The sequence below is a fragment of the Rhincodon typus genome, chromosome 5 (assembly GCF_021869965.1).
Source record: "Rhincodon typus isolate 14 chromosome 5, sRhiTyp1.1, whole genome shotgun sequence".
Classification (NCBI taxonomy): Eukaryota; Metazoa; Chordata; class Chondrichthyes; order Orectolobiformes; family Rhincodontidae; genus Rhincodon; species Rhincodon typus.
This window is the reverse complement of record NC_063336.1, coordinates 51,605,447-51,631,504: the sequence shown is the minus strand read 5'-3', so window position 1 is coordinate 51,631,504 and position 26,058 is coordinate 51,605,447. Positions and strand designations below refer to the sequence as shown.

The 26,058-nt window shown below is 41.4% G+C and overlaps 1 protein-coding gene across 1 annotated transcript in view; it reads right to left on the bottom strand.

The window, feature by feature from the left end:
• frk (fyn-related Src family tyrosine kinase) overlaps positions 1-23,569 on the bottom strand; it is a 113,020-nt gene extending 89,451 nt beyond the window's left edge. The window contains exon 1 of the mRNA XM_020519916.2: positions 23,083-23,569. Coding sequence (XP_020375505.1) covers positions 23,083-23,399 — 317 coding nt within the window. The 5' untranslated portion in view covers positions 23,400-23,569. The remainder of the gene's footprint in view (positions 1-23,082) is intronic.
• Positions 23,570-26,058: the final 2,489 nt, after the last annotated feature.

Here is a 26,058-nt window from a genome sequence, read left to right as displayed (position 1 = left end):
TGAGAGATATCAAGAACTGCAGATGCTGGAGTCAGAGATAACAAAGTATGGAGCTGGAGGAACACAGCAAGCCTGGCAGCATCAGAGGAGCAGGAAAGTTGACGTTTCAGGTCAGGACCCTTATTCCGAAATGGGGAAGGGAGAAGGGAGCTCAGAAATAAATAGAGAGAGGGGGGCTTGGGACTGGGGAAGGTAGGTCGGATGGTGATAGATGAGTGTAGGTAGGGAGTGATGGGGATGGGTCAGTGAGGAGGCCCAGTGTAGACATGTCACCCAGGAAGTGGGAGGGGGAGTTAAAAAGACCAAGTTGACAGATGTGCAGATGAACACCTGTCTAATGTGGAAGGTTTGTTTTGTGCTTTGAATGGAGGCAAGGGGTGAGGTGTAGGGGCAGGTGCAGCACTTTCTGTGGTTGCAGGGAAAGGTGCCAGGGTGGTAGGGTTAGTGGGGAGTGTGGAGTGGACGAGGGAGTCACAGAGAAAGCGGCCCCTATGAAAGGCAGATAGGGGTGGAAAGGGAAATATATCTTTGGTTGTGGGATCGGATTGTAGGTGACGGAAGTGACGGAGAATGATACGTTGAATGTGGAAGTTGGTGGGGTGATATTGAGGACAAGGGGGATTCTGTCTTTATTTTTATTGGGGGCAGGCGATGTGAAGGCAGGGGTGCAGGAAATGCAAGAGATGCATTTGCGAGCATTTTTGATCAGCACAGGGGGCAAGTTATGGTCCTGGAAACAGGAGGACATCTGGGACGTGCGGGAGTGGAACGCCCCATCTTGGGAGCAGACACGGCGGAGGTGGAGGAATTGGGAATAGGGGATTGCATTCTTGCAGGACTGTGGTGAGAAGAGGTGTAGCCTAGGTAGCTGTGGGAGTCAGTGTGCTTGAAATAGATGTCAGTTGGGCCCATGCAGGTTCCCATGGCCACCCCCTTAGTCTGTAGGAAGTGAGAGGAGTTGAAGGAGAAGTTGTTAAGGGTAAGGACCAGTTTGGTTAAGTGGATGAGGGTGTTGGTGGAGGGGGACTGGTTGGGCCTGCGGGAGAGGAAGAAATGGAGGGCTTTTAGGCCATCCATGTGGGGGATACTAGTGTAGATAGAAGACATTAGATGTCCATAGTGAAGATGAGGTGTTGGGTGCCAGGTAATTGGAAATCTTGGAGGAGGTGGAGGGCGTAGGTGGTGTCCCGAACATAGGTGGGGAGCTCCCAGACCAGAGGGGAGAAAAAAGAGTCAAGGTAAGCAGAGATAAGTTCAGAGGGGCAGAAACAGGCAGAGACAATGAGTCATCAGGGGCAGTCAGGTTGGTCTACTGCATCCGCTGTTCCTGATGTGGCCGCTCTACATCGGTGAGACCAAGCAGAGACTCAGAGACAGTTTTGTAGAGCATCTACGCTCTGTACGTGACGAACGACAAAACCTTCCGGCCGTGAACCATTTTAACACCCCCTCTCACTTCCTGGGTGACATGTCCATCCTGGGCCTCCTCCAGTGTCACATGACGCCACCCAGAAACTGGAGGAGCAGCCCCTCATATTCGGCCTTGGGAGTGTACAGCCCGATGGCCTGAACATGGAATTCACCAGCTTGAATATCTCCCCACCCCGGGCCTCATCCCATGTCTAACTCTCCCTCTCATCCCCGTCTCCTTGACCTGACACATCCTGTCCATTTTTTTCCCACCTATCTGCTCCTCCCACCTCACTGATCAATCTCCACCATCTCCTGCAATCACCTATTACCATCCCACCTACCTTCCCCAGCCCCACCTCTCCTCTCTATTTATTTCTGAGCTCCCTTCCCCCTCCCCATTTCTGAAGAAGGGTACAGACCCGAAGCGTCAACCTGCTCCTCTGATGCTGCCTGGCCTGCAGTGTTCTTCCAGTTCCACACTTTGTTACTGCTAAGGAACTGATTTGCATTAAGAACATTGAAAAAAAATCAAAATGGTGTGTAAATGCACAGAACCTGTGTACAGAAAAGTATTTTCGGAATAGTGCAGAAGGTGTAGAAAAAATTTACACAAATGATTCCAAGGATAAGGAAATTGAGTTATATGGATAGCTTACAGAAATTGGGAGTGTTTTCCTTAAAAGAAAAATAGAAAGGAGATTTGATAGAAGTATTCAAAATCATGGCAGATCTGGATAGAGCAGAGAGGAAGAAACTTTTCCCATTGGTATAACAATTGAGAACCAGATGGCGCAGATTAAGAATTTTAGAATACAGGCAATGTTGAAACGAAGAAAAACATTCACACAGCAGTCAGGATTTGGAATGCATTGCTGGGGAGGCAGGTTCAATTAAGACAATCAAGGAATTGGATTATTGTCTGAAAACAAAAAAATTCACAGAGCTACAAGGAAATCATGGAGTTTCTCCTTCAGAGGGTCAACATAAACACAATGGGCCAAATAGCGTCCTCTATGTCATTAATATTTGAAGATTCTGGCTATATGTAGCAGTTATTTGGTTTGGTAGTGAAGAGTATAAGTTACTTTGCAAAAATGTTACAATTAATATGGCCAAGAAGATGACCCCTGCATTGTCCCAGATAGGCAAACTTCCAATCAGCATATTGCTTTGAAGGTCTACATTCTCATTTTCACTATGATTCAAGTTTATCTGCAATTCTGGTTTTTGAGAAATGAGGATACAATTTGCAATGAAATCTTATATGTTACAATTCAAAATTCTAAAATCTGTGGTCCTATTTTTTCATTTTTATTTGGAGTGAATATAGATTGGCAGATGCAAGGTCATGACCACATAGGATAATCCAAAATTCTGCAACATGGCTATCTCTCATTATCCTGACAGCACAAACACAATGAATAAAAACTTCACACCATTCTTAATGAAACATTTTCCGACCAAATAACAGAATGAGAAAATAAGTCATGGAGTAATTTAAGGTTGATTCAACCTTGCAATTAACAGAAATGCCAAGTCATTGAGCATGCAACAAAATCAATCCAAGCTAGGTGCTGAAATGCACTTTGTTAAAACAAACACAGAAGATGTGTTTCTGCTCTTCACTTCATCATCTCCACAGCTGATGTAATAACATTCACCAAAATGCACAATTCATACAAGATGGAGTTTCATTAAGTAAACTGCCAAGCAACAAAAGTGAATGATGCCACCAAGATAGAGTTAAGCAAGAAGACAATTTCCTTGATAGGTTAGCTCTAAAGTATTTGAAGGTTCAATTACTTTTTTAATTTACCAATATTGAATTATCAAAATTGAGCTTGCAATAACAGAACAAAAATAATAGAAAATAGTTTATAGATTGTAATGTGATTTGCCGTTTGAAAATTTAGTGTGAATTGAACTGCAGCATTAAAATTGAAGTGCATTTTACTCATTTCCACTGGGATGTGAATTAACTGATCCGAAGATATTGCTGTGGTATGTGAACATATTACAAACTACTTTGAAATCTAAATCACATTGCTACTCTGCAGGTTTTCTGGCGTAGCTTAGGTGGGAGATAGCTGGTGAGACAATGTAATCACTCCCGACATCATGCTTCCACCTCATAAAGAGGCAGACAGCTGTGAAATATTTCCATCGCTTCAGACACACAGTCACCAGTATGGACCCAAGATGGCACTAATAGAATCATAGGCCCACTGAGTTAGTACTGCTAAAAGTACATTACCACCTACACTAGGTCCACTTTCCTATACCAGGCCCATGCCCTTGAATGTTATGACTCTTCAAGTGCTCATCCAAGTACTTTTTAAATGTTGTGGTGGTTACCTGCCTTAACTACACTCCCAAGCAGTCCATTCCAGACTCCCATCATCCTCTGGGTGAAAAAAATCTTTCCTCAGGTCCCCACTAAACCTTCTGTCTTTCACTTTAAAAGTTTGCCCCCTTGTTCTTGACCCTTTGACTAAAGCTGCTTTGTCCCTGCCCCTCATAATCTCATACACCTCAATCAGGTCCACTTGTGCCCAGCAGTTCCATTCAATTGAACTGCCCTCCCATTAAAATTACAAACTGCAGCTGATTGGCATTGGTTAACACAGATAAAATCACATTCTGAAGAATTTCAGAACCTAGATTTCAGGTTCCAAATTGATCAGCTTTAGCACAATTTATTCATATTTTACAAATCAGCACCTCCCAGGACAATTAGTAGTAGTCATCCACGTTATATTCTTAGTCAAATACATCAGTGAGTACCAATCTTAAAGATCACGTAAGAACTGTGATCTGTTTTTTTTTTCAAAAATTACAAGTCTGAATTCCTACATGATACATCTTTATCAGACACTCATCCTTGTGCACAAAAAATTGGCTTTTTAAACATTTGTTTATGGGATGTGGTGTTGCTGGCCAAGATTTAATACCCAATCATATTTTCCTTTGAGAAGGTTGTGGTGAGCTGCCTTCTTGAACAGCTGCAGTCCTTGGGGTTAGGGCTACTCACAGGCTATTAGGAAGGGAGTTTGTGGATTTTGATCCAGTTGACAGTGAAGGAACGGCAAAATATTTCCAAGTCAAGATGTTGAGTGGCTTGGAAGGGAACTTGCAGCTGGTGGTGTTCCCATGCACCTGCTGCCCTTGTCCTTCTAGGTGTAGAGTTAGCAAGTTTAAAAGGTGCTGTCGGAGGAACCATCGTGAGTTACTGCAGTACATCTCGTATAGATGGTACATATTGCTATCACTGTGCCTCTGGGTGAATGTTGAAGCTGGTGGATGAGATGCAAATCAAGTAGGCTGTTTTGGCCAATATCATTGGTCTTTGGCAAGTTATTTCAAAACTAAACTCTGACAAAGTCTGCAACTCACTACAAATAGACTGATTCATTACATCCCACAACATGCTCGCTTGAAATTTTCCAAACTGGCAGGGAATAACAACTTTTTCAAAAACTGCCATTTCCTCACTCAGCAACAGATCTCGTGTTCTGAAACAATAGCTTACTGCAATCCAAAAAGAGTTTTGATTATAGTGCTGCTCAAGTTGAATTGAAATGTCCAAAAGGATCATGTCTTTTGATTTTGCTAATATCCGGGTGCCTCGTACACTTCTGAGCCCTCTTGCATAAAAATGATCATCTTTCCCTATCTCTCACTGGCTCATCTGCACCAGATTAGCAGTCATCTAAGATTTCAGCCACAGGAAACATCTCTAGACAATTCACATATGCATCAAAAGACTCTTGATCAATATTTTCTTGGATGCCCAACAGATTCACAGCCTTCTTTAAATGTCAGTTTACCTCCATGCACTAACGTACTACTTTCTAGAACACATCTTAAAGCCTATTTCTATGAGTGTTGAGACTATTTTTTACTTTGTTTTTCGTCATTTTTGGTTCAGAACAGTCAGTTGCATTTGAGAACTGAAGTTAAAAAGTTCCACAATTGATTACATGGAAGTCAAAATCACTCATATGAACACTGTTATGTGCTCTAAAGGCAACAGCTTATCTCTCTCGTGACTTATTGAAACTGGTGGCAAAATGGCATCCGCAAGTCTGTGCTCAGTGGCAGTGGTCACATAACTGCAGCAAGCTAGTAGGCGCATTAGTAGGTTGCATTTCCAATCCTTTTCATACAAAATCTCCAAAGTTTGCATGCATTTTGTATATTTTTAGTTACCCAAGTAACCGCTGTACAGAAAAATGCTCGTGTTAGCAGTTTATTATTCTAATGAGTCTCTGAATACACGCAGTTTTGAAGTCATGCCCTTCTTTTAATGGCACGTATGCCCATTGTCACTCATTGATGTTCCTGCCCCAGGGAGTGTCATTTCCATTTCCGTTTCATTTGTTGTTGCTTTTGTGTCTGTTGACATGCCATTTATGTTGATGAGGTGTTGTGGATCTGTGGGTCTAACTACTAATCTGTGGACTGTGCAGCTGGTGAGTTAATATCCTCCTGTTCAGCCTTACTTAGGTCCCCAAGTTTCCATTGGATCTTGTTCAGAGCACTAAATGAGCTCTCCAATGCTCAACTCTGCCAATAATTTGGCAACCTTTAAAATGACATTTGACAATTTGCGATGTTACCTTGATTTTGTCACTCATACCCGTTACAACTTTGGCTGCAATAGTTTTTTTTGCGATGGGAAGAGGAGTTATGGTGAAACATCACATTGCTCTTTGTACTGGACTGATTTATCCATGTCTGTTTCTCCACTTGCAGATTGTCTTGTTCCTATATCTGTGCTGGGATTGCTGGATTTCTTTTTGGTTCCTGTGGTGATTTCACTGCTGTTGTTGCCTTTCCATTTGGCTGGGGATAATGTGGAGATGATTATGGTGTTGAATTTCACAAACCTTTCTGAAGTGGTTGAATTCTTCATTCAAGGACAGAGGGCTATTGTCAATCATCACAATGTTGGGATTGCTATACCAGTGAGCTTTCAGGCATTTAACAATCACAACAGTAGACATTGCAGTCAGCTGGCCTATCTCCCACTAATTACAATTGGTAACAAGATCATCAGTTTTTGCTAATGTGAAGAATTTTATTCCCAGCTTCATTCATGGTCTGTCTGGGATGTTCAGCAGCTCTCTAGCGGGTTGCGCTTGTGAATCATTACAAACACTGCATTAACTGATGTTGCCCTTGACTTTGTTGGTCACGTTTGGCAAATAGGGCACATCTTTTGCTTTCTTCAAATGTAACTCAGTTCCTTGTTGTCTTGCACAGATGTGTTTTAGCATCTCTCCACTCAACTCTTTGTAGATAACTAATCTGTTTCCTTTGAATAATATGTCATCTTGGGCTGTCAATTCATTTCTGTATGTCCAATACAACCTTACAACAACAAGCGTGTCCTTAGTGTTTTCTGTCCATTATTTAGTCATTATTTATTGTAACACTTGGAGAGTTTCGCCTCGTTGGGTAATTTGTGTGGTCAGACTGAAGGTTCTGTTTCCATGTTCCAAACTAAACTACCTCCATCTGCCTGCTCTTGGCCCATATCCCTCCAAACCTTTCCTTTTCATTAACATATCCAAATGTCTTTTAAACATTGTAACTGTACCTGCATCCACCACTTCCTCTGGCAGTTCATTCCATATACGAATCACTCTCTGTGTAAAAAAGTTACCCCTCATGTCCCTTTTAAAACTTTCTCCTCTTACCTTAAAAAGATGCCCCACCACCCCAGTTATGAATTCCATCCTAGGGAAAAGACCCTTGCTATTCACCTTATCTATGCACCTCATGATTTTATAAACCTCCTGCCTTAAGCTAGATCATCTTTTATTTATGCAAATTCACAGTATTCTGCAGGTTGAGTTAATTAATCAATAAATTGATCAATACACTGTCTTTGCACCACAATATTGAATACATATTATCCATAAAGTACATTTACTGAGAAATTCCAGCATGCCTTCAAGGTTTTCACTATCTATGAAGTTTGTTTCTCTTTGTTTTGTTTGTTAGAGAGTATGTTTTGAAATAGTCTCTTGCCAACAGTGAAAGAAATCTAGATACAAGTGACTGTTCTGGTTTGACAAAGCAGATCTGTCACAATTTCATCATTTTCCAATTACACATGGAAAAAGCCCAGTTCTGCTTTATATCACCTTTCATTTTGACCTTTCATTAATGAGTCTTACTTAGTGTGTCAGCTGCGTCGTGCTTCTTGGTTCTTTTTCCGTTTCTTCCAATTGCTTGTGGAACCTTCCACAGATCAAGTATGCCTCTGTCAGCTATTTTTAAATTCATTCAGGGATATGGGCTTTGATGGCTGGACTAGTATTTATTGCCCACCTTAATTGCCCTTGACAAGGTGGTTGTGACCTGCATTCTTGAAGTGCTGAAGTCACTTGGTCTGGGTACCCCTCAGTGCTGTTAGCGAGGCAATTTCAGGATACAGTGACAATGAAGGAATGGTAACATATGTCCAAGTCAGGATGGTGAGTGGCTTGGAGAGGAACTTGCAGGTGGTGGTGTTCCCTTGTGTCAGCTGCCTTTACCATTGAGATGATAATGGTCATGGGTGTGGAAGGTCCTGTCTCAGGATCCTCAGTGAATTTTTACAGTGTATCTTGTACACACTGCTGCTCTGAGCATCGGCATGGTGGGAATGAATAGCATTGCATCCAGAAACAATCAAATCTGCTGGTTTTTTCATGCTTTTTGAGCATTGTTGGAAAAGCCCTCGTCCAGGCAAATGGGGAGTATTTCATCACACTCCTGACTTGTGCCTTGTAGCTGGTGGACAGGCTTTGGGAAGTCAAGAGGTTTATTTACTTGTTGCAGGATTCCTAGCTTCTGACCTGATCTTGCAGCCATTGTATTTATACAGCTAATCCAGTTCTGTTTCTGGTTAGTTTTAAACCCCGGTATGACGATAACAGGTAACCAGTAATGATAACGCCAGGAGACAATTGTTTGATTCTCTTTGAGTGAAGGTGATCAAAATCTGGCTTGACCACAATCAAACTTATATGGCACAAATGTCACTTGTCACATTCAGGATATTGTCCAGGTCTTGCTGCATTGTACAATGACTGTTTCACTAGCTGAAGAGTCAAGAATGGTACTAAACACTGTGCTATCATCAGCAAACATCCCCAATTCTGACCTTATGTTAGAGGGAAGGTCATTGATGAAACAGCTGAAGATGATTGGGCCCAGGACACGACCCTGAGGAACTCCTACAGAGATGTCCTGGATCTGAAGTGATTGATCTCCCACAACCACAACCATCTTCCTATGAGCAGGTATGACTCCAACCATTGGACACTCCTCCCCATCCCCGATTACAATTGTTTTTCAATTCATTTATGGGATGTGGGTGTCACTGGCTGGCCAGCATTTCTTGCCATCCCTAGTTGCCCTTGAGAAGATGGTCGTGAGCTGCCTTCTTGAACTGCTGCAGTCCACCTGCTGTGGGTTGACCCACAATGTCGTTAGGGAGGAATTTGCCGGATTTTGACCCAGCAACAGTAAAGTAATGGCGATATATTTACAAGTCAGGATGGCGAGTGGCTTGGAGGGGAACTTAGAGGTGGTGGTGTTCCCATATATCTGCTGCCCTTGTCCTTCTAGATGGAAGTGGTCATGGAATTGGAAGGTGCTGTCTGAGGATGTTTCGTGAATTTCTGCAGTGCATCTTGTAGATAGTACACGCTGCTGCTACTGAGCATCAGTGGTGGAGGGAATGGATGCTTGTGGAGGTAGTGCCAATTAAGTGGGCTGCTTTGTCCTGAATGGTGTCAAGCTTCTTGAGTGTTGTTGGGACTGCATTCAGCCAGGCAAGTGGGGAGTATTCCATCACACTCCTGACTTGTGCCTTGTAGATGGTGAATTGGCTTTGAGGAGTCAGAAGGTGAGTTACTCGCCTCAGTATTCCTAGCTTCTGACCGGATCTTGTAGCCACTGTGTTTATGTGGTGAGTCCATTTGAGTTGCTGGTCAATAATAACACCCAGGATGTTGATAATGGGGCATTCAGTAATGGTAACACCATTGAATGTCAAAGGATGATGGTTAGATTGTCTCTGATTGGTGATAGTCATTGCCTAGCATTTGTGTGGCACGAATGTCACTTGCCATTTGTCAGCCCAAATTGCATCTGAACATGGACTGCTTCAGTATCTGCGGAATCACGAATGGTGCTGAACATTGTACAATCATTGGCGAACATCCCCACTTCTGACCTTATGATAGAGGGAAGGTCATTGGTGAAGCAACTAAGGTGGTTGGGCCTAGGACACTACCCTGAGGAACTCCTACAGAGATGTCCTGGAGCCGAGATGATTGACCATCTTCCTATGTGTCAGGTATGATTCCAACCATTGGAGTGTTTGCCCCCTGATACCCACTGATTCCAGTTTTGCCGGAGCTCCTTGATGCCACACTCAGTCGAATGCAGTATTGATATCAAGGGTTGTCACTTTCACCTCACCTCTGGAATTGAGCTCTTTTGTCCATGTTTGAACCAAGGCTGTAATGAGGTCAGGAGCTGAGTGGCCCTGGTGGAACCCAAACTGGGCGTCACTGAGCAGGTTATTGCTGAGCAGGTGCTGCTTGATAGCACTGTTGATGGCACCTTCCATCACTTTACTGATGATCGAGAGTAGACTGATGGGGCAGGAATTGGCCAGGTTGGATTTGTCCTGCTTTTTATGTACAGGACATACTTGGGTAATTTTGCACATTGTCAGGTAGATACCAGTATTGTAACTGTACTGGAACAGCTTGGCTAGGGGAGTGACAAATTCTGGAGCATAAGTCTTCAGTACTATTGCCAGAATGTTGTCCGGGCCCGCAGCCTTTGCAGTGTCCAGCGTCTCCAACCATTTCTTGATATCATGTGGAGTGAATCAAATTGGCTGAAGACTGGTATGTGTAATGCTGGGGACCAAAGGAGGAGGCCGAGATGTATCATCCACCCGGCACTTCTGGCTGAAGATTGCTGCGAATGCTTCAGCCGTATCTTTTGCACTGATGTGCTGGGCTCTTCCATCATTGAGGATGGGGATATTTGTGGAGCCTCCTCCTCCGGTGAGTTGTTTAATTGTCCATCACCATTCACAACTGGATGTGGCACGACTGCAAAACGTAGATCTGATCTGTTGGTTGTGGGATCACTTAGCTCTGTCTGTCACTTGCTGCTTTCGCAGTTTGGAGTGCAAGTGTTTGGTGGCTTCACCAGGATAACACCTCATCTTCAGGTATGCTTGGTGCTGCTCCTGGCATGCCCTCCTGCACTCTCCATTGAACAAGGGTTGATCCCCTGCCTTGATGGTATTGGATGAGTGGGGGATGAGTGGGCCAAGAGGTTACAGATTGTGCTGGAGTACAATTCTGCTGCTGTTAATGGTCCACAGTGCCTCATGGATGCCCAGTCTTGAAGTCTGTCCCATTTAGCACGGTGATAGTGCCACACAACACGATGGAATTCATTCTCAATGTGAAGGCAGGACTTCATCTCCACAAGGACTATGTGGTGGTCACTCTTACCGATACTGTCATGGACAGATGCAACTGCAGCTGGCAGATTGGCAAGGATGAGGTCAAGTATGTTTTTCCCTCTTGTTGGTTCCCTCACCACCTGCTGCAGACCCGTCTAGCAGCTTTGTCCTTTAGGACCCGACCAGCTCGATCAGTAGTACTGCTGCCAAGCCACTCTTGGTGGTGGACTTTGAAATCCCCCACCCAGTGTACATTTTGTGCCCTTGCCATCCTCAGCGCTTCCTCTAAGTGTTGTTCAACATGGAGGAGTACTGATTCATCAGCTGAGGGAGGATGGTATGTGGTAATCAGCAGGAGGTTTCCTTGCCCATGTTTAACCTGAAGTCATGAGACTTCATGGGGTCCAGAGTCAATGTTGAGGATTCCCAGAACAACACCCTCGCAACTGTATACCACTGTGCCGCCCCCTCTGCTGGGTCTGTCCTGCCAGTGGGACAGGACATATCCAGGGATGGTGATGGAGGTGTCTGGGACATTGTCTGTAAGGTCTGATTCTGTGAGTACGACTATGTCAGGCTGTTGCTTAACTAGTCTGTGAGACAGCTCTCCCAATTCTGGCACTAACCCCCAAATGTTAATGAGGAGGTCTTTGCAGGGTAGACAGGGCTGTTTCTGTCATTGTCTTTTCCGGTGCCTAGGTCGATATCAGGTGATCTGTCCGGTTTCATTTCTTTGAGACTTTGTAGTGATCGGTACAACTGTGTGGCTTGCTAGGCCATTTCAGAGGGCAACTGAGAGGCATCCACAGTGCCACACTGCTGTGGGCCTGGAGTCACATGTAGGCCTGACCAGGTGAGGGTGGCAGATTTCCTTCCCTGAAGGACCATTGTGACTCCTGTTTTTTCTGGAGTTCCTTCATGCCACACTAGTTCAAATGCAAATTTAATGTCAAGGGATGTCAAATTCACCTCATCTGGAGTTCAGCTCTTTTGTCCGTGTTTATACCAAGGCGGTAATGTTTTCAGGAGCTAAGTGGTCCTAGCAGAACCCAATCTGTGCATCTGCGAGCAGGCTTTTGCTAAGTAAGACTAGTTATAAGACAGTTGCTGACACCTTTCATCATTTACTGATGATCAAGAGTAGACTGATGGGGCAGTAACTGGCAGAGTTCCAATGGTCCTGCTTTTCACAGACAGGTCAAACCAGGACAATTTTCTACATTGTTACACATTTGCCAATATTGTAGTTATACCAGAACAGCCTAGCTAGGGTGTACCAACTATTTCTTGATATCACATGTGTTGAATTAAATGGCTGAAGACTGGCATTTTTGAAGCAAGGGACCTCTGGAGCTCATTTAAACCTCATCAGCACTCAATCTCAGTTCTGCTTCTGTCAGCATGTTACATGCTGTTCAGACAATCTTGTCACTATTGAGACTTTATTGAAACTGGCTGCAAAACGGAAACCAACAGTTACTGCCTCATGGTAACAATCACATGATTATGGTAAACCAGGGTTACATTGGTCCAGTTGTATTCCTCTCCCAAACACAGCTATAAGTAATAAAGGACTAGATTAATCCAGTTTTGTCTAGATACACAGAAATGGCCACAAAGGAGTGCTATTAAAATCATGACTCTTGTTTGTTACATTGGTTAAGGGACAGGTGTTTGACTGGACTCCTCGACAGTTCTTCAAAATACTGAAATGGTCTTATATATCACTAGAGGGAGCAGATGGGGCTTTTGTTTCATGTCTCATTTGAAATGCACTACCTCTGTCATTACAATATAGCAACTGGCATTGTGTGTGAAACTGTCTGGAATTGGACTTGCACCTAAAACCTTCTAACTTGGTAACGACAGTGATACAAACTGAGCCATGACTGACACTTATACCACTTTAAATGCCTCTACTACTTTACAATTTAACCATGAAGAAACAGAGCAAGCTTATATTTTCAGGTAAAATCATAGTTCATAGTAACATGAATTCCATACACATTAGTCAGGGTTAGTTTCACCACGTCATATACATTTAACCTCCTCAAAACTAATTATATTTTGGTTACTGCAGTTGATATTATGTCAGCAAAAGTACCGAAGACGTGTGCTCCAGAACTTACCACACCCGTTGGCAAGCTGTTCCAGTGCAGCAAGGCTGGCACATACCCACCAATGTGTAAAATTACCCAGATATGGCCTATGGCAAGTAACATTCATGCTACACAAGTGCTAGGCAATGACAATCCCCAACAAGAGAGAATCTAAGCATCACCCCTTGATATTTAATTGCATCATTATCGCTGAATTCACCACCCCCCACCCCGGCTATCAATATCCTATAGTTTACCATTAGCCAGAATTAACTTAAGTAGCCAAATAAATATTGTGGCTATAAGTACAATTTAGAAACTAGAATCCTGCAATGTGTAACTCACCTCTTGACTCACAAGGTGTGCCCACCATCTACAAGGCATGAGTCAGGACTGTGATTGAATATTCTTCAGTTGTCTTGAAGAGTACAGCTGCAACAACATTTCAAGAAGCTTGACACCACCAACAAAAGAAAACACTTGATTGGTACCACATCCACAAGTACTTACTCGCTCCACTGTCAACATTCAGTAGCAGCAGGGTGCAACATATACAGAATCCATTGCCAAAATTCACCAAGGCTCCTGAGTCAGTGTTTTCCAAATGTGAGACCACTACCATTTGGAAAGACAAGGGAAGTAGATATGTGAGAACACCACCATCTGCAAATTCCCTTCCAAGCCACTCATCATCCTGACTTGGAAATATATTGTCGTTCCTTCAGTGTCACAGGGTCAAAATCATGGAACTCCCTCCTGAACAGCAAAGTGAGTTTACCTACCTCAAAAGGATTTCAGCAGACCATGAAGGCAGCTCACCACCACCTTCTCAAGGGCACCTAGGGATAGGCAATAAGTGCTGGCCCAGCCAATGATGCACAACCCACAAATAATAAAAATAAAAGCTGTGATCATCAGTGCCGGTGACACTGATATTGGTTGAGTTTCAACTTCTATCTGCCAAGGAGAGACCCACTCCACACGTGTTCATTTTTTGTCAGTGTTCCTGATTATTTTTCAGTAATCTTTGGCATGTTTCATTTCTGTTCACTGTTTTAATCCCCTGCTGAGATCAACTAACAGATTGATTATTCTTCCCACATTCAATATGCTGACTTGTAAAAACAGCTCCATCTATGAACTGGTAAATGCACTCAGTGGGGGATATAATTACATTTTAGTAATTTCTGATACAAGTCTTAGAGTTTAAGATCAAACACTGGTGCCAGTTACTAGTCTAATGGGCTGTGGAAACTCTTATATTTACGCACATACGCTCTTTACAGGCTCAAGAGGGTGAATTTTGCACATTGCTTTTTGCATTTACAACTGTAACGGAAAATTGATTTAGATAACTGTCTTTGACTTTTTGGACAAAACTTCACCAAGTAGGATGTGAGAGGCTAGATCTTTTATTTTCCGTCTTTAAAATACATTTTCTTATTCCAATGGCAGCATTATAGTTTCATATTTTGCTTCTTTAAATATCTTCAATCTCCTCTGTACGAAGTAATCCTTTAGAACATGCTACAGAAGGAACTAGTGTTCTACATTAGCAGAGTAACAGAAAACTGGGAAACTAAAGAAACTGCTAACTACAATTTAAATGAAAGTGTTGTCGCAATAGTTCTAAATAAAGTTCTGGATTTTACTATATAGAATACAATGGTCACTGGCTTAAAAGCAACAATTGTCAATAGAACTATTCCGCACATAAAATTGGTTCTTTGCTGTTTTCATTTAAGTTGAATAAAACTTTCCCTGCAGTTTTTTGCAGATTGCCTTACAACAATGCTCTAAGCTATTGCCAATTGTACAGAAGAAGCTTCTTAATGGGAACACCCAGTGTTAAGCAACATGTTCTCTTTACTTAAACATTGCTTTCAGCAAACACTGGCTGAATGATTGTTTGCTTTTACAGCCTGCTAATCAAACAGCCTGCGCTGTGTTCTCCATAACATACAAGCTGTGGTCTTCTATTAATTTAACATTACAGTACATGGATTGGTAATTCAGAATGAGAAACTTGAGGAAAGAGCTGTTACATATTTTAATAAAAGTTTTACTGAACACAAATGAAACTTTTAACTGTGGAAACATATGTATTACACAGTACATAGTAAATGTGCAGGAATATGCTAACACAAAGGATGTAGCTGACGTAAGTAAATTTAAGATTGAAGTCACTTAATATTCTACCATTATTAAACATATTGAGAATCATAGGTGTTATCCATGTTTGTACTTAAAATTCTAGACAAAGTATATTTGTGCTTTGAACAGCTTCATTCATATCATGTCGAAAACATGCCTCCCCTTTTTCAGAGTTACAAATCAATTATAATAAGCAAAGTAACAATGTTTCAAGCATGGGTTAGACATGACATTTGAAAAGCATGGTAGATAACTCTACATGTGTTGACATTTTGGGTGAGTTTGTAAAATTGTTTTGCTGAAATATTGCTGAATCCTGATTGAAACTAATGCCAAATACATGAAAGTGAAGAGATGATTAAGATGCCAAAATTGTGGCAAGATGTGTAGTGCTTATCATATATTTTACAATACATGACCAAGGTTTGCTAAAACTTGCAACTAAAAGAACATGGTTAGAATCTGAGGGTGGTTGCTTATGTTTTCAGTGTTCCAAACCATTTAAAACTCCTCAAAAACTGAAAACGTTTGGGTTTGCATACAATAATGATCTGAACAACATTTAGTTTTGGATTGAAAAATATCAAGTAATATTCATACCACAGATGTGCCAGGCAAATATCATCTCTGACAAGACAGAATCAAACCATCTACCCTTGACTTTCAACCTCATTACTTTATTGAATCCCCCTCTATCAACATTCCACAGCCAAACTTTGACCAGCAGTTTAACTGGACCATACCATGACTGCAGAAAGAAGAGTCCAAAATGGTTGGGAATTCTGTGGTGAGTAGTGTATCTCCCAGTTCTCTAAAGCCTGTCCACAAGGCAAAAGTCAGGATGTAATGGAATAGTCATCACTTGCCTAGATGAATGCAGCTCCAATACCATTTGACTATCTCAACAATATCGAGGACAAAGACTTATCAATGCCTATTCACCACCTTCAACATTCAGTTCCTTCATTGTTGTTGCAGAGTGATAGTAGAATGCACCATCTGCAAGATGCACTGCAACAACTCGCCAAGGCTCTACCACTTAAAAGAACAAGGGCAAGAGACGCGTACAAATGCAAACAATTGCAAGTTCCCGACCAAACTACACACTATCCTTACTTAGAATTATGCCACCATTTCTTGACAGTTGCCAAGTCAGCATCCTGAAGGTCCCTCCTAAGTATGTAGGCCTCATGCAACACTGGTTTAAATACTGCTCACCACTCACATTCTCAAAGCCAGTTAGCGACTGACAATAAATTCTGGCCTTACTAATAAAAACTATAAATGAATCAAAAAAGCTCTTCACACAACGCATCCATCTTCACCACCATTATTTATATTAGCTTTTCTACCTGAGCTACCTTTCACAATTTATTAAAGTCCTTATGACTGCCTGACTATCCTTTTTGATAGAATAAACCTAATGATACAATTTATTACTTTCCCAGTGCCAGTGCCTTATGGAGTAGAATTATTATTCTCATCCCACACCTTTAACCACATGTTTATCACTATAACCTGCTTATCATATCACCAATTCACTTCAATAATTATCTTTAGATTACAACTCTTGTTGTTCTGTACTTTAGTTTAGCTTCTTGTTCTCTCCAAACAGCACCAAGTCTTCCTCAGGTTGTGAACTCCAATATGGGTGACAACAACTGGATATTCCCCACTCCAACAGCCTTTGAATCAATTTCAGATGTCCCATATTCTGTGTCCTGATAGACAACATATCAAACCCCTGACAAATAACTCGTTTCATTTCCCCTCTCTACACTCCTCCTTTCAAAACTTTTCTGCTCCAATGTGTGAAGGTCAATAGCCTGGTTGTCATTCCAACAATCTTTATCCCCATTCTTATATGTGGCAAGTAACTTGAAGCTGTCAGATAGCATCAGTTTCTATTGGGTTAAAACTTACTCTCTATGCTATTGGTCAAACCAAGCACATGCTGACCCTACACCTCTCCAAAATGTGACTGCGTTCTAAAATAAACTCTACAAATACTCCTTTATGTATTGAAGTATCTCAAACTCACATGCCAATTTAATAATTCTAAACTAAATGTATCTACTGCAAATGTGCTTGACTTGGACAGACTTGTGACCAAAATCTTCTACATACTGTAGTCCAGGCACAGCGCCTGTTCTGACATAGCTTAAACTGGATACTTTATAACTACATTTTAAGCTTTTCCATGAATATATACAATATGAAACATGAATTCATAATTTTACCTGCTACTTGTATAGATGTTGAACTATTTTTAATAAATAAACTTTTTTTAAGGACCATTGGCTTAAAAGTGGTTGGTAATGAGTAAATGAGACCACATTCCATTCTATGGAGTGCAATTAAGTCCATGGAGACCCCAACAATGGCAACGTGGAGACAATGCATCCTGAAGGTTTGAACACCATCTTCCTATCTCATTAAGACAAACAAAACAGCATGTAGGAATGTAGGATTGGGATATTAAAATCAACTACTTTAACAATGTACATTGGCAAAGAAAAGCTGTACCAAATCATAAGCTAATCAAAGGTATCCTTTTGCAATATACTTTTTGAACTTCTGTGGATGAATTAGAGAGGAATCACATGACCCAGATCTTTGGATGCAAGTTCAAATCCAGCAGAGATTGATAATTGGACAGCAGAATTAACAGCTTTACCCTCTCTCCTTCTCGCTCCGGAATGTCTTGCAAAGCTTTGAGCCCTGTTTGAGGGTTGAAAACCTGACAGAAAGCCTTCTTGCTGCAAACAGAGGATTTTGAAGGAAGCTTTCAACACAGCAAAGTGATTCCAGGAGGAGGCTACCCACCAGCCATTACTTTACTATTAAAGCAATGGCTTTAATAATGAAGTGAAATCCAGTCAAACTGAAAATTGTTATTGACTTTACTTCTTTATCTTTACATAGCCATGTTTAAACACCTGATAATCTGCAAAGTTTTGTTTCTTTTTTGCATGCCCTGGGGTGTATGTGTTTGTGCGTTAGTAGGAAAATAGGACATGTGTTTCATTTTTTGTTTAAATCCAAATGGGCTTTAGCAATAAAATTGACTCTTTGCTTGTTAACTTAACTAACCTGCATGGCTTATTTCTTCATACAGGCAAATAGGCATTGAATGTGTAACACAATATCCTTTTAAAAAAATCTAAAACATGTTACACTTAAGGGAGGAATGGAAAAAGAAAAACAGTTGAACCACCTCACCAGGTCATAACAGGCAGAAACATTCCCTGTGCACCATGTTAGGCATCTCCTCAAAAATTAGTCACACATGATATATTCTTCATAAATTCTGGAGCTGTATCGGTTCTGAATTGATCAGTCTCAGATCTCCTTGCAAGTTATTTCAAAGAAATTACGCTCACTTATTGGATGTCTTTATGATGATTGCTTTCCTCATGGTACCTCATCTTTTTTATTTACTTCTTCACAGATGTGAGCACTGCCTGGTGTGTGTGTGTGTGTGTTTCTGTAGATGGTACACAGTGGCCACTACACATTGGTAACAGAGGGAGTGAATGTTGAAAATGGATGGGGTTCTAATCAAGGGGGCTGCTTAGTGTTAAGCTTCTTGAGTGTTGTTGGAGCTGTATTCATCTAGCCAAGAGGGAAATACTCCATCACATTCCTGACTTGTGCATTGTAGATGGTGGACAGGCTTTAGAGATATAGAAGGTGAACTACTTCCCACAATATTCCTAGCCTCTGACTTGCTCTTGTAGTCACAGTATTTATATGGCTAGTCCAGTTCAGTTTCTAGTCAATAGTAACACCCAAGATGGGGGAATTAATCAATGGTGATGTCACTGAATGTGAGGGACCAGGGAAAGGGGAGGGTTGGATTCTCTAAGGTTGGAAATGGCCATCATGTTTGTTCCACTGTTTGGTGAGATTATGGCTAGTCTGAACATCTGCAACTCCACCTTCCTGTCTTTTCCCCAATACCCTTGATTTTCTTATTGATTAAAAATCTGTGAATCGCAGCCTTGAATATATTTAATGACCTAGTCTCTGCAGCCTTCTGTAGTAAAGAATTCCACAGATTCACTACTGTCCAAGGGAAGAAATTCTTCTTTATTTCTGTCTTAAATAGGTTAACCCTTATGCTGGGATTATGCCTGAGGTTCTAGACTCTTCCACAAGGGGTAACAATCTCTCCACAACCACCCCAATTCGGCCCCGAAGAATCTTGGAATCTTGTCTGTTTCAATAATTTTCTCACTCTTCTAAGCTCCAGTGTGTATAGGCCTAATCTACTAACCTCTCCTCATAAAAAAATCCCTCCAAACCCAGGATCAACCTCGTGAACATTCTCTGGGCTCCCTCCAAAACCAATGTAATTTTCCTTCAATAAGGAGTTCAAACTGTTCACAGTGTTCCAGATGTCATCTAACTAGTGCCTTATGAAGTTTCAGCAAGACCTCTCTACTTTTATACTCCATTCCCATTGAAATAAAAGCCAACAATTCATTTACCACTTTATTGCTAGTTTTTTTTTGTGGTTCATCCACGAGGACCCCCAAATCCCTCTGTGCTGCAGCTTTCTGCAGTCTATCCCAATTCAAATAATATTCAGCTCTTCTTTTCTTCCTGAAAAGTGTATAACCACACATTTTCCCATTTTAAATTCCACTGTCAAGTTTTTTACCTGCTCATTCGACCTGTCTACACTGTTGCGGTTTTTCGCTGTGGCATGTCAGAACTGGCGATCAATGCATTGAGCATTGTATCCCATTCTTATGAGGGCGTCTTTCAAACCTTTCAGGTGTCCGTCACATTCCTCCTCATTTGAGCAGATCCTGCGTATACACATGTACATGCTCACTCTCTCTCGTACACACACATCCACGCAGACTCTCTCTCACACACACACACGCACACACAAACATACACACGCACACTCATGGTCACACACACACACATTCTCCCATACTCACACACACTCTCTCCCAAGCGCGTGCACACACACACACACACACACACACACATACACTCCCTCTCTCTCTGTCGGTCACACAAACATACACATACATATAAATCTATGGGGTGAATCATTTCATCCAAGATGTTTGTTTATTTGCAGATATTTTCTAATTTGTTCAAAAAACACACAATTTGTAGATACAATACATAAGTGTGGCATCTTATAAATTCCAGCTTTCAGAATAAAACCAGCCTGATTCCAGGTTAAACCCTGAGACAGATTCTGAACAAAGCCTCATACCTACAATTCAGTGTCTGGCCTGAGATGTTACCTTTTGTATATTCCTATGGCTCTGCCTGATTGTTGTGATGGCACAGCACTGACATTGATTTTATAAACACTTTGCACACTGTCTAACACACTTAGTCAGCTGCAGATACTTATCATCTGACACTCCACTCACACAAGTTGTATGATCTTTTGAACTCTCTGCCCTCAATCTCTCTGTCTATAAACTCTGCGTCTGTGTGCCTTGCTCTCTCACTGCACCCGACAATGGGGCTGCGCTGTGAAAGCTTGTGTGATTCCAAATAAACATGTTGGACTATAACCTGGTGTCGTGTGACTTCTGACTCTGTACATGCTGCAAGTATTAATTTTACTGGTCATGTGGGAACTAGCAAAAAGCAAGAGAGCAGAAGTGCTGTCAACTTGATGTTCCACCACCTGGAATGGAACACCACTGTGAAAATTGCACACACCAAGCAGTAATAATGTTTAATTACTGTAACTTTGAATTTTTATTTGTCTCTATTTCACTTTTTTACATTAAGTGGTTTCAAGTTTCCAAAGTAGTATATCACAAAGACACACAAACTTCTTTCTGAGTTCAACAGTCTCTATAATTTATATTGGGGTGTGAAACCCCCAAAGGTAGGAGAAAAAATTAGTGTCTGGACATTATTATTCCAAAAAACAGTTCAAAACTATACCTTAAAAGATGCACATATCATTTGCAGCCTAACACAACTGAAGGTCTTGATGGAGAAATTTCTAAAAGAGATAGTGGGGTTCTATTTCTATCAGGATTTATAGAAGCTCATGCACTGGAGTGTGAAAAAGATTTTAAAACTTCCGAAGACAAAACACCCTATGATCTGTATGTCCTTGCTTGCTATGATCTGCCTGCACTCCTTACAGACAAAGCTTTTCACTGTACTTAGGTACACGTGACTACAATAAATCAAATTAAATCAAATCAACATCAGAACATCTACCCTGTGGAAAGAAAATTGTAATTTCCACTATCATTATCTTTAGCTCCAGACTGAAACATGCATGTTATGACACAGCATGGATCCTCCCAGTGAACTGTAACAAACTACCTACACAGAAGGTCACACCAGGTACCTTATAGGGTGAAAACTAATGAATCTAAATGTCCTATTACCTTTATTATAATATGGTCAGCTTTATTAAAATAGTTGAAATCATGATACTATTCCTATCAGCAGTGATTGAATGTTGGCAATGCATTTCAAATTGCTACACACTGTCACGGAAATGTTTATCAATTGTTTATGAGTCATCAGTGCAAGTTGTCCTTGAAAACAGGTGAACCCCTGTAAACGTAAGACTTTACTCTCATTAAGGTATATCATATACAAAGAGCAATTAGGGTGACAAAATGGGACATTGAAACAACCTCATAATAACCAAATCTCTCTTAAGTAGACAGACATCTTTACAATTAGAAGTGGAGGTGAAGACTTAGGAATTTCTTTTCAATGTTTTTAAATCATTTCAGATCATTTAGAAGTCCATAATTATCCTTTTACAACTTCTTTTACATAATGCAACAAATAAAAACAGGTAATTCCCAGTCTGTAATTGACTCAAGGACTTTGTGTGGTATATATGACAACTTAAAAGACTTAACCAAATACAAGACAGCTATCTGCTTTATGATTTTACAATATTTATACTGTGCAAATTAGCTCTCAACACAGTTGGAACATTTAGCCACTTGCAGATTAATAGTTTAAAATGTATCCTCCCACTTGTTTTTGATCATTGCCTAAGCCTGTTGTTTTCTTTTGTGCACCTTATAATTAGTTTTCCAGTTTCACAACCATTCTCCAGAGCCTTTCACAACCTCATTTTCACTTTGTGGAGCATTGAAAATTGAAGACAGAACCTTAACAACAAATCCCTTGAAATTAGGTACATTTTCTCTTAATCAAGCAGACCTGTTAACCTACAGGACTATGCAATATTTGCTGTAAAACAGCAGAGAAATTCTTATAAATATTAATGAAATTGTGTATTGTTTGATAAGCCTAAGTGCCAGTCACTATTTATTGAACGCCAATAGACTGCAACAGGTTTCTCAATCCACCAATTAGTTTGTTTATATGAAGCGCAATACAATTTAGCACGAAACCATGCAAATACATTTCTTCTGAAGTTCAAATATGTCTCAGAAAACATATACCCTGTAACAGTTGTTAAATAGATAATATCCCCGTTGTATGGAAGTGACCAGACGGATTCATGACTATGTCAACCAACAAGTTTATTTTTTTCAAAACCACAATTTCTTCAAATGTAAATCCGAAAGGAATGACACAAATTAAATTCGATCAGATCAAGTTATCCGTAAATACTCCTGAACCAATTTCATGGAGGATTTCACAGATATGAAGATGAAAGGAGAGAATTTCGACAGGGTTATTTATTCCACCGCGGGAGCTCAGAACAACCTAAGTCAAGCATAAGTAGTTACTCGGAGGCTTGGTAAGATCCTGGTCACTCTCCAACCATTGCCCAAGTCAGCTTGAATATTCCTAACTACCCACTTGGCAGGGATCCACCGATCCGAAACAGCTGTAGAGATCAATCGATGGAATCCCATGGTGGGTGAAACTCAGTGCCCTACGCTGACGTATTTTTGCCTTAACTAAATGTAAATATTGTCTACTTACGGCTGTGCTTCTATACTGCAGTCAGGAGCAACGTAATTGCTGGGAATGTAGCCTTGTCTGTTGTCCCCTCGCCACAGTAACCGAGCCAGCCACCAGTTGTCCAGGGACTGGTCGATAACTTCCAGCATTTCCCCGGCTTTGAAGCTCAGGTCCTCGGGAGTGCGAGCCGAGTAGTCGTACAAAGCTACATAGATCTTGCGCGGCAGCTCCGGCTCCGGGGGGAGCGGCCGGTTCGGTCCTTTGAGTTCACCAGGCTTGAAGACACAGGGACAGATACACCTGAGACATGTACAGTGAGTCCGTATGAAATTCCCCATGTTGCTACTTCTGCTATGGATCCGCTCTATTCCGTCTCCGAAAGGGAAGACATTCGTAAAAGGAATCAATGAACAAACTCCCTTAACGACTTCAAACAAAACAGGAATAGAATCTAGACGGACTTCTATATATTGCTTTCGTTGCTTCACAGCGCAATCCTTTCTCGACTTGGAACTTGAACCAGGAAGTGTTTGTCTCGGTAACAAGTGCCAATGATCTGCACTGAAACTTTGCTACAATATCGACACGTATCGGGCAGCTACGGTCCCCTGAAACCATGAACTTTGCTTATTTCCTGGTCGGGTATTTCCCCCGAAAGCGCAAGTCAGCGAGGAAAAGATCATTTAAAGCAGTGATCTGAGTTAAACCATTCATATTCCATTTTGGGTGTTTCTTTGTCATATGCTTATGCCCTCTGAGTTGGGATTGGAGCTGATTGTGGAAAATTCAGGGAGCAGATTATTAAAGAACATAACTTATGTTTCCGGATGGGATATAATCAGCAACCCAATGGCAGTGCACTCCTGAGGTAGGCTCACAGTAAGACACAATGAGAAGAATAATTCAATGCTGACAGAGTTTAGACAAAATATTGGCATACTGAGAATTAATGTTTAAAACACCTACGAACGCCTCAGTTCTAAGGAAGGGTCAGCGGACCGGAAACGTTAACTGTGATTTCTCTGCACAGATGCTGCCAGACCTACTGCGCTTTTCCAGCAACTTCTGGCTTTTTGTTGTTGTTGTTGCGAACGCTACAGTTTCCCCTTTGAGGATTGCTCCAAGTCAGGGAAACTAGATTTACCTTCAGTTTTTCCTTGGGATAGAAATGAAACGGTTAGGACTCTGATCTATGATTACAATCTGACAAAATATACCCGCTTTGAAACTTTGTAAGGATTCTGGGAGTTTGGTAAATCTAAACAGATTCTTACGGAAATTCGTAACCTTCATTCCTGAGTGGGACGGCTGATTGGCTTAAATTGCAGCAGAACATATTGCCACTCAAATACTGAATTCTGACAGTGGCTAAACTCTGGAAATTTGCCCCTCCGCTCCCCCATCGCACTCCTCCAAAAGGTATCCTTTTAAGATCAGTCATAGCATCCCAACCGTGTGGAAGCAGGCCATTCGGCCCTTCGAGTCCGCACCGACGCTCCGAAGTGCATCCCACCCAAATCCACACCCTATCCCTGTAACTCTGCATTTCCCATGCCTACCCCACCTAGCCTGCACATCCCCGGACCCTATAGGAAATTTTAGCATGACCAATCCACCCAACCTGCACCTCTTTGGACTGTGGGAGTCACCCAGAGGAAACCAGGCTGACACGGGGAGGATGTGCATACTCCACGGGAGGCTGGAATCAAACCCAGGTCCCTGGTGCTGCGAGGCAACGGTGCTAACCGCTGGAGTCACCAAAACATGTTACTTAACACTGACATCTTTGGCTTAGCTCTTGATCACCTACCCAACATCTCTTTTAGTGGCTCCCTGTCAAGTTTTGCCCCTATGAAGAATCCCTTAATTTTTGTATGTAACAGGTTATGTCTAAAAAATCAAACCATCGTTTTTGTGAATGTTATTGCGAAGGCAGTTCCTATCCAGACAATCTTAACTAGCATGTGTAAGGGTGATAATGTATCAAGAAAGATAAGATACTGTGCAGTAAAAGACCATTTGGCCCATCAGGTCTGCATCACTGTCTGAAAAGCATTCCTCCCTCACCCCAGATTTGCCATGGTTAGCCCACCTAGCCTACAAATCCATTGACTCTACAGGACAATTTACCATGGCCAATCCATCTAACCTGCATATCTTTGGCCTCTGAGATGAAACCAGAGCACCTGGCAGAAACCCACATAGATATGGGGAGAATGTGCAAACTCCACGCAGTTATCCAAGGGTGGAATTGAGCAAAGGTCCCTAGCAGAATGAGTCACCAGTGCTGGCCACTGTGCCACCCGTCACCTTAATGTCTTTTTTCTAACAAGGTTTAATTTCAGGAAGTGTCCATATGGCAAGTCCATAATTTATTACCAACTGTTATTGTTCGTGAGAAGTTGGTGAGAAGCCAGCAATCTGAAGCTATTCGTAACAAATTGGAATTTTCTGGATTTTTTTTAAGCTGGGGTAGAAACCTGGGACAGTTTTAAAGTCTTAAAACCATTTTGTTTATCTTGATGATAGTTACAGCTGATCACCTGGAGTAACATTTAGGTGATTTTACTCTGAAATGAAGAATTGTCCCAGCATTGTGGGCAAACAAGGGCATCTGTTAAACTTTGAATTAAAAAAAGTTTAGAAAATCCTTTTTAATAATGGAAGGATTGGAAGCAATCTCATTGGTGTGCATTAAAATTTTCCTGAATGAAGAATAGACAATTGTGCAAGCTGTGTAAGGTTGCCTCTACATGTGGAAAAATAATGCAACCAGAGCTTCAGCCCTGTCAAAAAAGGTGAAGTATAAGGAGAAAGTAATGTTAGAACTGTGCAAGCTAATGCATTGGCATAAATAAGTAGAATAAATTGTTTTGTTGCGCATATTCTCCATTTTCATTCAGGCAATGCATAATATGCTTCTTGGTGAATGATAATTTGGAAACTAGAATATGTGGACTTTTTTAAATCGTTACATTTAATTTACTTCCATGCTCA